Consider the following 12,211-nt stretch of genomic DNA (forward strand, 5'->3'; position numbering starts at 1 on the left):
GGAGAAATGGTGCGAGTTACATAACCTAGACAAAACACTAGAAAAATTCTATAGGAAGCAATTCTGAATTCCTTTTGGGATTAATTAGATAACCTAATAAGTCTTTTCTGTATCTAACTTCTAAAAGCTAATTTCTCTCTTCTGTCTTCTGAATGGCCACTCAGACATATCTATACTAGGAAATAATTTCAAAATAAGTAAAATCAAAATAATAACCCCCAAAATAACAAAATTGAAATACGACTCCACACTACAGGAGAGCATTGAAATAGCTCAGAATTATTACAAAATAGCACTTCCCCGCAGACTGAAACCTGCCTCAGCTTTAAAGCCCCCAGAAGCACTCCAGGGAGGGCACTAGGAGGATGGACACTTCCTGTGGCTGCTTGCTAAGGCTAGCTGAGACACATGCTTACAGGGGCCCCATGAGCCGCGTCTCACATACTACTCCTCCACTGCCTACCTCCTCATGGGACACCAAACTCATGCTGCGAGCTCTGGTTGCCCTTGCAGACACCACAGCACTGACATTGTGGAGCCAGAGCTGCTGCAAAGCAGTGCTAGGCTCATGGGCCTCATACTGCACCTCATGGCACAGTTCATCCAAAGTGTCCACGTGCTGCTTTAGCATGATGACGAGCAGCCTGAACCGGAGGACCCTTCACCCAGGTCCTGGTAGTCCTGCTGTATCAAATGACCCTCAATCCCTTGGACACAGCCAAACACTGCTCCTGGTGGAGGGAGACCAGTTCAGACTGGTGGGACCACTTCCTCCTGCAGTGATGGGACAATCGGCAGCGGCTCCATTCATATCCCCATCCTGGCCCCTGACCACCGTGCCTCGGACTATAAAAACAGAAAGGGATACTTATCTATGGTGCTGCAGGCCCTGGTGGGCCACAAGGGGCAGTTCATAGACATTAATGTCAGCTGGTTGAGTAAGGCACACAATGCCCGCACCTTCCAGAACTCCTGCCTTTTCTGAAAGATACACGCTAGCATTTTTTCCCTGACTGCACCATCAGGGTCAAGGACATGGACATGCCCATGTGCATCCTGGGCGACTCAGCCTACCTCTTGCTCCCCTGGCTTATGGGCAGCTTGGACCCCACCAAAAAGAACTTCAACTCCAGGCTGAGCAGATGCAACATGTCTGTGGAGTGTGCTTTTGGCCACCTAAACAGGAGGCTCCAGAGTCTCCTCAACCACTTGGACAAGTGCGAGCGCAACTTCCCCGAAGTGGTGGTGGCCTGCTGTGTGCTCCACAACCTATGTGAAAGCAAGGGGGAGACATTCCTGCCAGGGTGGGGGGCAGAGGCTGAAAGGCTGGCCAGCACTTATGAGCAGCCAGACATCAGTTGCAATTGATGACCATATCAAGGGGCTGTGCTCATCTGGGAGGCCTTGAGGGAGAGTTTCAGCCAAGGCCAGCTGTGAGACTCCCCTGGGGCCTCTCCACAAGAGGCCCCTGCATTTCCTCTGTGTGCCTTTGCTCTCCAACCACTCCTTCCCCCGCCCTCTCTTCCCACCTTCCCCCATCTCCTTCAGAGCAAATAAAAAAGCCTTTTTTAACAAACAAGTCTGTTTATTTTGGGAATATACAACAGGGGAGAAATTGGGGAAAGAACCTGGAATGGAGCAGAGGAGAAAAGGGGAAAAAGGGATTTAGGGGTGGGGCTGGGACTGTTGCCTGCCACGGGTAGCTTGGGAGGCTTTGCCTGCACAAGAGGTCCCATCTCCACATGTTCAGAGACCCCAGCGGCCCCTGGGGGGCCTAGGAGGGGAAGTCAAGGGGGTGGGCGGGAGCTGGGAGTTGAGGGGGCAGGGGTAGGGACTTGCAAAGACGGGGGTGGGAAAGTGGCTGGGGGCCTGCTTCATGCACGTGGCCATGCACTCCATCACTTAGGTGAGCAAAGATCACATGGCTTCATGCTTGTGTGCCAGCTGGTCCCAGATGGCCTTCCGCTACTCTCAGTCAGCCCAGTGCTCCTCCTAGTCAGTAGTCCACTCCTGGTGCTCCTTGTTGAGTCCCCAGACAAGGGACTGAAGGCAGGCCAAGTGGCCCCGCAACAGGTCTTTCTGGGTTCACTTCCTCCTCAGGAAGGTGGTGTGGGAGGTGATGAAAGCACCGTACTCGCAGCTGACCCAGCTGTGAGAAAAGTTATAATAGTAGTCATCCCAGAAGACACTGTGCATGAAGCCTAGCCCTAATCTGAGCTGACAGCAAAGGTCTTGGTTCAGATGATGACAATCTGCTTCAAGCAAAGCCATTTGTTGCCTAGACATCAGGCACTTTGCTGTAGGGACACAGACATTCCAGGGGAGCATCGCTGCACCTATGGCCCTGGGACAAGCAAGCATGGGAAAGTGCTGGCCAGGCCAAGAGCCTGCGGATAGCAAGTGGGGAAAGGGTGGCTCCACTGTCTTCTGTGTCCCACACACGCTGTGTCCAGCACTGACAGCATTCCACAGAACTTCTATCTCTGCCAGCTGGAGGATGTGTGCGCGTGTGTGTTGGGAGAGTTGTATGTGAGTGGCATGATCGTCTGAGGCCTGGGAGATATCCTGGGGGAAGGGGGGACTGGCTCCAGGGTGAGGAGCAGCTCTTGTATGTCGGGCATGGTGGCCTGGCTGGCCTCCTCCTTGTCTTCATCCTCCACAACCCCATCCTCATGGAGGTTGATGCTGGGTGTGTCCTGTACGGACTCGATGACAATGGGGAGGGAAGGGGGAAAAGTGACCATGTGAGGAACCAGAGCATCCACTCTGCTTTCTGACCTTATTGTAGGCCTGCTAAAGCTCTTTAATTTTCATGCGGACCTGGTGGAGGGTCCGCATGTGTCCTTTTTCAGCCAGGCTGGCAGCCATCCGGCAGTAGACATCAGCATTCCTCCTCCTCTTGCGAAGATCTTGAGGTTGGTCTCCTTGCCCCTAACCTCAATGAGGTCCAGAATCTCTGCTCCAGTCCAGGCCAGTGCCCTCTTTCATCTCTGGCCAGGAGCAACCGAGGGTACTGCAGAAGTGCTGGCAGCCAATGGGGCAGGGCTTAGAGGGAGTGCTGAGGTCCAGCATGGCTCCTGGGATGGTGCTGTGTGTCACACGGCTGTGAAAAGTGCCACAAGTCCTTTTCCTTCAGCCTGCTGCTTTAAGCTCTGCAGGACAAGGGGAGCATTGGAGATGTAAGGTGTGGCCAGAGTGGCCACATGTGCAGCTGTGAGAGGCCTCTGGAGGTCAATTATTTCAAAATAGCAGCAGCTGAGTGTTCACACTCATGCTATTTCGAAATAATAATTTTGAAATAAGCATTATTCCTCATGGAAAGCAGGAGTTAATAACCAGACTGTTATTTCAAAATAATGGATGTGGTAGTGTGGGCCTCCTGCATCTTCTTTCGAAAGACGTGTGGACCAGGGCTCATTGTCTTTCCGCTAATATGCTGTGCTGGGAGAGATGGAAACTAAGCTGAAATTAATCACTTGTCTTGAGGACCAGTAGCACTCCTGGTAGACATAATAAAAATTTCTACTTCATTTCCAGTCCCTGTGACCTACCAAATCCACTGATGCTTTTGTTTGAATGCTAAGTGTCAGGATGCATATTCCAACATCCCATATAATTACTGCCTATGGAAACATATCCCATAACATCTGCAGCTGCACGGAGAAGGAAAGGGGAGAGGAGCTGGAAGGGTGTGAGTCAGTATCAACTGTTTCCTATTCCTGATTTTTTTTTTTTTTTGGACAATATTGTTATAGAAAGAACAGGATATTTTTACTCTGGCACTTTAAAGATGCAATTCCTTCCTCCATGCCCTGATGATGTATTGACTCTCACTTCATTCTGTTTTGGCATCTTCTCAAGCATCCTTTTGAGTTCCCCGTCGGGGTGAAAGTAACTTAGAGGGGAGTGTGGGGGTACCTCAGTTCAGAGGGTGGGGACATGGGGGTGCAGGAGTTAGGGCCGGGAGCTGTTCAGTAGTCAGTGTTGGAGGATGTGAGGAGGGGATCAGGGTAGAGGGTTGAGGTGTGTTTGGAGGTGTGTAGGAATTGGAGCTAGGGACTGGTGGCATGGGGGGGCTCAGGGCATGGGGTCGGTGTTTGTAGAGGAGAGTGAAGGGGGACAGTGGAACCCTTTATGGAGGAAATGGGGGACCCAATTCCTACTGCTTGTTGCTTGCTCTTCTTCTCTCACTATCAGGGAGTGAGGGGAAAGCACACAGCATAGGTCTCTCATTCCTCTGACCCCTGCCCTCGGCAGCCAGGAGGAAGAGGAAGGCAGGCAAACTGTGCTCTTTCCTCTCACTCCCTAACAATGATGGAAGGACAGTGAACAGCAAGCAACAAGTAGTCTCGATAGGAATGTGAAGGCAAGCATAGCAGCCTGTAGGGGAGCCCCAAGAGCCCAGCTGAGAGTGCACCTCCATTACTCCTGAAGCGGCGCTCCCCATCTGGTTCTTATAAGAATGACACACCAACACACAGGGTGTGTCTAGACTACTGAGTTTTGTCGACAAAAGTGGACTTTTGTCGACAAAACTATACCAGCGTCTACACTACCGCTGAGTTCTGTCGACATAACACCGACAGAACTCAGCAGTTTTGTCGACGCTGGTATACCTCATTTTACGAGGCATAACACCTTCTTTCGACAGAGTTCTGTAGACAGAAGGTGTTATTGCCTGTAGGGTTGCATCTAGACTACAGGGTTCTGTCGACAAAGCAGCTTGCTTTGTCGACAGAACTCAATGTGTCTGGACGCTCTTTGTCGACAGAAATTTTGTCGACAGATACTGTCGACAAAACTTCTGTCGACAAAACCTGGTAGTCTAGACGTACCCACACTGGCTTAACTTTTCACCTCTGTTCCCTGTACTGTAATTTCCTGAGAGAAAGAGGGTGTATTTACTATCTTAGGCTGTGTCTAGACTACATGCCTCTGTCGGCAGAGGCATGTAGATTAGACAGATCATCAAAGGCAAATGAAGCCGCGATTTAAATGATTGCGGCTTCATTTACATTTACATGGCTGCCGCGCTGAGCCGACAAACAGCTGATCAGCTGTTTGTCGGCTCGCGCGCTAGTCTGGATGTTCCCCCTGTCGACATCAAAGCCCTTTGTCGGCAGCCCCGTTATTCCTTGTGGAGTGAGGTTTACCGGGGCTGCCGACAAAGGGCTTTGATGTCGACAGGGGTAACGTCCAGACTAGCGCGCGAGCCGACAAACAGCTGATCAGCTGTTTGTCGGCTCAGCGCGGCAGCCATGTAAATGTAAATGAAGCCGCGATCATTTAAATCGCGGCTTCATTTGCCTTTGCTGAACAAACAAATCTACATGCCTCTGCCGACAGAGGCATGTAGTTTAGACGTACCCTTCTTGTGTATATATCTTAATCTCCCAGTCTGTTCAGGAAAGCCATAGAGAAAGAGACTGAATCCAAGCTGAGAATTTTAGCCTCCAGTCATGTGCCTAGGCAGAAAACTCAAAGCTGTTACTTACACAGCATCCAGCTTCGTCCCATTGAAAGCAAGGCCTTGGACCCTAGTGAAGCCATTATTGTAGAGTTTGCTGCAAACAAACAAGATTAGTAGTTTTAACAATGCAATACTAGCAAGATTCCTGGAGAACTATGCTTTATCTTTCCGCAGCCAGCAGTTTACCAGATGGACTAATTTTAATCTCTTGGAGGTATAACATAATGTAAGGGTTAATGAATCCTCAGCAGCATTCTTGAGTACTGAGCATAGAAGAAGGCCAGGCAGCATTTGCAATTTATATTTTTACTTTCTTCCCAAGAAAGGAAAGGTAATTCTATCACCCAGCTCAGACATGCCCAGAAGTAACAAATGAGCACCCACGGTTTCTCAAATCATTCATGACATTCAGATGTGTATTCCACTTAGGTGCATGTGCATGGGGAACACCTGAGCTGGAGAATATGCTTAACAGTACCCATAGAAGGATAGGGATGGTGCTTCATGGGCATAGGACCTCCCTAGGCTTTATGGAACAGCACCACCCTAACCACCTTCAGGCCTGGTCTGCACTAGACTTACATTGAATTTAGCCACCTGTGGTTGATTTTTCTACGTCTACACAGCAGGGCAAAACTTGAATTAAGCTATGCAACATCAATTGTGTAACTGAAGTCAAAATAATTAGGCTTTTGGCGCTGTCTACACAGCAGGAAGTCGAAGGAGGAACACTCTTCCTTTGACTTCCCTTACTCCTTGTGAAATGAGGGCTAGAGGAGTTGGAGTAAGAAGTCGTCCAGCTCAACATTATTTCGAAATAAAGGCTTGTAGTGTAGACACGCACTATGTTATTTCGGAATAATGTCAGTTATTCCAAAATAACGCTGCTGTAGACATACCCTAGGTGATGCATCCACACTACCAAGCCTGTCGCATCAACCCTAAGGGCTGCTGAAGTCTATTTCAGTACTCCTGATTTTCACGAGGAGTAATGCTATTCTCAACCTTTCATGGTCAAATTTACAGTAGTGTAGATGCAGCATTGGACGAAAGTCAAGGCTATTGACCTCTAAGATCCCACCCACACTCTGAATGCTCTGGCCAGCACTTGCATCTCTATTGCTCTCCTGGAGAGCTCAAAAAGCCCCGAGGAAATCAGAATGGCATTTCCTGTGTGGTCAGCATTGTGAGCCCATTCCTTGCAAGCAGCACACCATGGCACACATAGAGATGAGTCACAATATTCCAACACACACTGTGACAACTTCCAATAATTATGCTCCCACAGGTGCCAGTTCCCAGTGGTGCAGAAGAGCGCCAGCATGGAGTGTCCAAGAGATCTTGGACCTCACTGAGGCTTGGGGAGATGTATCCATCCTGTCAGAGCTTCAAACCAGCAAGAGGAATGTCAACATTTACGGCAAAATCTCAAGCTGCCTAGTGGCTAAAGTATATTCTGGGGATGCCCACTTGTGCTGAGTAAAGATCAAGGAGCTTAGGCAATCTTACCATAAGGCAAAGGTGAGTAGATGATCTGAGGCTATATCTACACTTGGAGTAAGGATGTGATTGCCAGCTCTTTTAGGCATACTTATATTAGCTCTCATCAAGCTAGTACACTTAAAATAGTAGCATTGGCAACAGCAAGCAGTGGATTGGCTAGCCTTGCTGAATTCAAACCCAAAGGGGTCAGGCAGATTTGTATTTTGCCTATCTATCCAGCACCACTGCTTGAAGTTGCTCATGCCACCCCAGCTACACACACTGTGCTAGCTCAATGAAGCTAATGTGAGTATGTATACACTAGCTGGAAATAGTATTCCTGGCTTCAAGTGTGTCACATACCCTTGATTATACCTGTATTACAGTTTTATAGAAGTAGTACCACAAATCCTTTCTATCTGTGCTTCTTTCTACAGTTCATATCCCGCATAACTTCTCAGTGCACACTGTCTGTTTAAGCACTTTCTTCTTGTTATTTTTGCTATTAAAATATTTTGGCAGGGTCATTTTAAAAAGAAGACAGCAGGAAACTATATGAACAAGACCATGAATAACATCTGCCTCTCTTTTACAAACCAATATATATATTAGAGCTGAATTGTTATTTTACAAGACACAGTGATTTGCTTCACAGACAGGGAAGGTAACAGTCATGTGAGTTAAGCTGGTAGGACTTACAGTGTAAGGGATTCATTACACAGCCCATGGAATGCATTTGCAGGCACTGAAGTCACATAAGGATTGTCTGCAATTTCACTGCAAAAGGAGACAAAAGACTTGACATTGCTACAAAACATCTACATAAAAGAACAGACCTAGTTTGAATCTTCCAGTTACTGATTTTCTGACATACAGCACAATAAAATGCAAAACGTACATAAGCAGAGGGTATAGTTCCACAAGTTATATATTACAGCTGTGCTGGAAGACTAAATGCTTCAGTCATCCAAAAAGGTATAGGTATCCTGATTGTTTGTAGAAAATAGATGGGCTTTATATTATTGTTTAATATGTGCTCAGCATGTGTTGTTCTTTTGAATAATAGCACAGCCAGATTGCTCCTTTCACAAGTCAGGGATTTAACAGAGAAATAAATAACAATAATCATCCCATTGTTAAGTTAAGATAAGATTCTAGTTTTTGTGAAGAATATGATAAAAGAAAAGTCTCAGAGGAGTAGCCATGTTAGTCTATATCTGCAAAAACAATGAGAAATCTAGTGGCACTTTAGGGCATGCCTACACTAGCAAATTATTTCTAAATAACCTATTTAGAAATAATAATTCCCAGAATAACTATTTTGAAATAAGATTATTCCCCAAGTAAAGTAGGGTTATTTTGAAATAACCAGCTCCTTATTTCAAAATAATGGGCTTGGTAATGTGGACGTTCTGCTTATTTTTTCGAAACAAGGGGAGTTATTTCCAAATAACTCCCTAGTGTAGACTAGGGTGTAGAGATTAACAAATTTATTAGGGCACAATATTTGACAACAAAATATGCCAGTATATACAAGGCCTAAGTAAAAGTGACATCTTTTACTCAATACATAGGCTACGTCTTCACTGCAAGTTCTTCTGGCAGAAAATATGCTAATGAGAAGCTCATTAGCATGAGTTGTGATCTCATTAGCATATTTTCTGCCATTTCTTTTTGCGCAAGGGGTTTTTGCGCAAAAAGAAGCAGTGTGGATGGGGCAGAAGGGAGGGTTTGTGCAAAAAACCCTTTTTCTGCAAGGTCCTTATGCTCCAAAAAGGGAGGTATACCAATTTTGTGGGAAAAGGGTTTTTTGCACAAAAAGAAAACATCCACGCTGCTTGTTTTTGCGCAAAAACAGATTGGCAGAAAATATGCAAATGAGATTGCAACTCATGCAAATGAGTCCCTCCTTTGCATATTTTCTGCCGAGAAAACCTGTAGTATAGACGCAGCCATATACTCCTTATTCTCTTCTCTTCACAGAGAACAAATTATATTTAACATCAATTGTTCCATTTAGCAAGACTATAATATAGAGTAATGGTACAACTGATGCAATTCTTTAGAGCAGATGAACCTTGTATGGTCTTACTGCATCTGCCTATATTTTAAAAATTACACATTTGTGCCAATAATTTCTGCTAGACCTGCAGAACCAATATAGGTACATAAGAGTGAGCTAGATTCAATTCCATCTGGTTTAGCATCTGCAAAATTATTTATTAAGTTCCAAATGCAGATTGTTTTATTATAGTAATGTACAACCCAGAAAGAATATGCTCTGTTGAATATGCAGCTCTAGTCAGATGGGAAAAAATATTTTATTTCTGACAAACAAATTTTATCCAAAGTGTCCCAGAATTGTAAACACTGGATCTATGGCAAGACTTTAAAACACACTTTTCACAGTGGATCTTTCAAATAAAGCATTCCAGAATGCTGGATACGACCAAAAGCAATTTAGCTTAGCAAGAAGAGTAATTCCAAAAAAGACAGCAAACTTTCATTTAGAACAGCTGCCCCACAGAAAAAACTAAAGACTGCTGCCATTATAAGGCATAAAATCAAATTTCTTCAGAACAAGGAACTTACAAATACCACTACCCTCTTTCCTAGTTTGCTTTCTTTGCTTTTTAAAACCATCTTGTTCTTTTTCTAAATTAAAATGTGAATGTGGAGCAACCAGTCTCCATAAAATAAACTCCCTGCACTAAAAGCTTCACTCAGAATGTGAACTGAGGCCAGTCTTCTATTTTATTTGTTAAAAATTTTATTTATTTATTTGTTTGTTTATAGATATGAAGATGCTAACATTTTCTTGTTGTGTTTTCCATATCTCCACCTCTTGCATTTTGCGTGCTCTAGACCAGAAGAGAAATGACAGTGGAAAGAAACTCCTGAGATAATTCCTTCTGGTGATTATTTGGTACCCTTCTCTAAAATGAGAACAACCACTGAGGAATTGTTTGGGATCTGACTGTAGCACTGTTCTAACCAGATCTGTGGGGTAGACACTTACAGTAAAAAGTTCACATCAGCTGAATAGATTTTGGTGAGGTCAGGAAATATTGTAATTCCAGTGTTGAAAATTCCACTAAAACACAGGAGAAAATACATAATGAGAGAGAATTAATTTTAATGGATCACTATAAAAAAGATGCTATAGATTCAGACCATTACACAGAGCTGGACAGAATATGGTTATTTTATACTCTTCACTGCCTATCAACTCACCATGAACTATTTCGGCCCAAATGTAGGAGTATGAGAATACATCCTAAATCAATGTGAGGTCTAAATTAGTGTGGAGATATTCTGCAAAGACTTTTCCATCTCTAACTATCAAGACTCTGTGACTACATGGGTTTTGTACTATGTAGCTTACTATGTAGCTCCTTTGCTTTGTTTGGCAACATCAGCATTTTTTCAAATTTGCATTCTATCTCACTCCAACTCAATGAGAGTGTCAAGAAGCACTTTTAGCAAATGGGTAGAGGTGGGGTAGTAAGGAAACAAACCTAATTTTCCAGAGATTCCAGAAGACTGGAAAAGGGCAAATATAGTGCACATCTATAAAAAGGGAAATAAGAACAACCCAGGAAACTACAGACCAGTTAGTTTAACTTCTGTGCCAGGGAAGATAATGGAGCAAGTAATTAAGGAAATCATCTGTAAACACTTGGAAGGTGGCAAGGTGATAGGGAACAGCCAGCATGGATTTGTAAAGAACAAATCATGTCAAACCAATCTGATAGCTTTTTTTAATAGGATAACGAGTCTTGTGGATAAGGGAGAAGCGGTAGATGTGGTATACCTAGACTTTAGTAAAGCGTTTGATACGGTCTTGCATGATATTCTTATCAATAAACTAGGCAAATTCAACTTAGATGGGGCTACTATAAGGTAGGTGCATAACTGGCTGGATAACCGTACTTAGAGAGTAGTTATTAATGGTTCACAATCCTGCTGGAGAGGTATAAACAAGTGGGGTTCCACAGGGGTCTGTTTTGGGACTGGCTCTGTTCAATATCTTCATCAGCGATTTAGATATTGGCTTAGAAAGTATGCTTAATAAGGTTGCAGATTATACCAAGCTGGGAGGGGTTGCAACTGCTCTGGAGGATAGGGTCATAATTCAAAATGATCTGGACAAATTGGAGAAATGGTCTGAGGTAAATAAGATGAAGTTTAATAAAGACTAATGCAAAGTACTCCACTTAGAAATGAACAATCAGTTTCACATATACAGAATGGGAATCGACTGTCTAGGAAGGAGTCCGGCAGAAAGGGATCTAGGGGTTATAGTGGACCACAAGCTGAATATGAGTCAGCAGTGTGATGCTGTTGCAAAAAAAGCAAACATGATTCTGGGATGCATTAATAGGTGTGCTGTGAGCAAGACATGAGAAAGTAATTCTGCTCTACTCTGCGCTGGTTAGGTCTCAGTTGGAGTATTGTGTCCAGTTCTGGGCATCGCATTTCAAGAAGAATGTGGAGAAATTGGAGAGGGTCCAGAGAAGAGCAACAAGAATGATTAAAGGTCTAGTGAAGATGACCTATGAAGGAAGGCTGAAAGAATTGGGTTCGTTTAGTTTAGAAAAGAGAAGATTGAGGGGGAACATGATAGCCGTTTTCAGGTATCTAAAAGTGTGTCATAAGTAGGAGGGAGAAAACTTGTTCATCTTGGCCTCTGAGAATAGAACAAGAAGCAATGGGCTTCAACTGCAGCAAGGGAGGTTTAGGTTGGACATTAGGAAAAAGTTCCTAACTGCCAGGGTAATCAAACACGGGAATAAATTGCCCAGGGAGATTGTGGAATCCCCATCTCTGGAGATATTTAAGAGTAGGTTAGATAAATGTCTGTCAGGGATTGTCTAGACAGTATTTGGTCCTGCCGCGAGGGTAGGGGACTGGACTCGGGGTATGTCTAGACTACATGGCTCTGTCATCGGAGCCATGTAGATGAATTTATTAGACATAGGAAAATGAAGCGGCAATTTAAATAATCGCTGCTTCATTTATATCGAAATGGCTGCCGCGCTGTGCTGATCAGCTGTTTGGTAGCATAGCAGGGCAGTCTAGATGCTCTGTGGTCAACAAGGGAAGCCTTTGTCAACCGCTCCGGTATGCCTCGTGAAATGAGGTTTACTAGAGCAGTTGACAAAGGCTTCTCTTGTTGACTGCGGCATGTCCAGACTGCCCCACTGTGCAGCCAAACAGCTGATTGGCACAGCGCGGCGGCCATTTTGATGTAAATGA

General features: G+C 44.7%; 1 protein-coding gene across 1 annotated transcript in view; it reads right to left on the minus strand.

The window, feature by feature from the left end:
- The window catches only part of TSHR (thyroid stimulating hormone receptor), a 129,285-nt gene that overhangs the window by 33,655 nt on the left and 83,419 nt on the right, over nucleotides 1-12,211 (minus strand). The window contains exons 6-8 of the mRNA XM_006115977.4: nucleotides 9,972-10,046; nucleotides 7,652-7,729; nucleotides 5,496-5,564 (exon numbers count right to left, since the gene is read on the minus strand). Of these exons, the coding sequence (XP_006116039.2) occupies nucleotides 5,496-5,564; nucleotides 7,652-7,729; nucleotides 9,972-10,046 (222 nt within the window). The remainder of the gene's footprint in view (nucleotides 1-5,495; nucleotides 5,565-7,651; nucleotides 7,730-9,971; nucleotides 10,047-12,211) is intronic.

The sequence above is a fragment of the Pelodiscus sinensis genome, chromosome 4 (genome assembly GCF_049634645.1).
Source record: "Pelodiscus sinensis isolate JC-2024 chromosome 4, ASM4963464v1, whole genome shotgun sequence".
Lineage (NCBI taxonomy): Eukaryota > Metazoa > Chordata > Testudines > Trionychidae > Pelodiscus > Pelodiscus sinensis.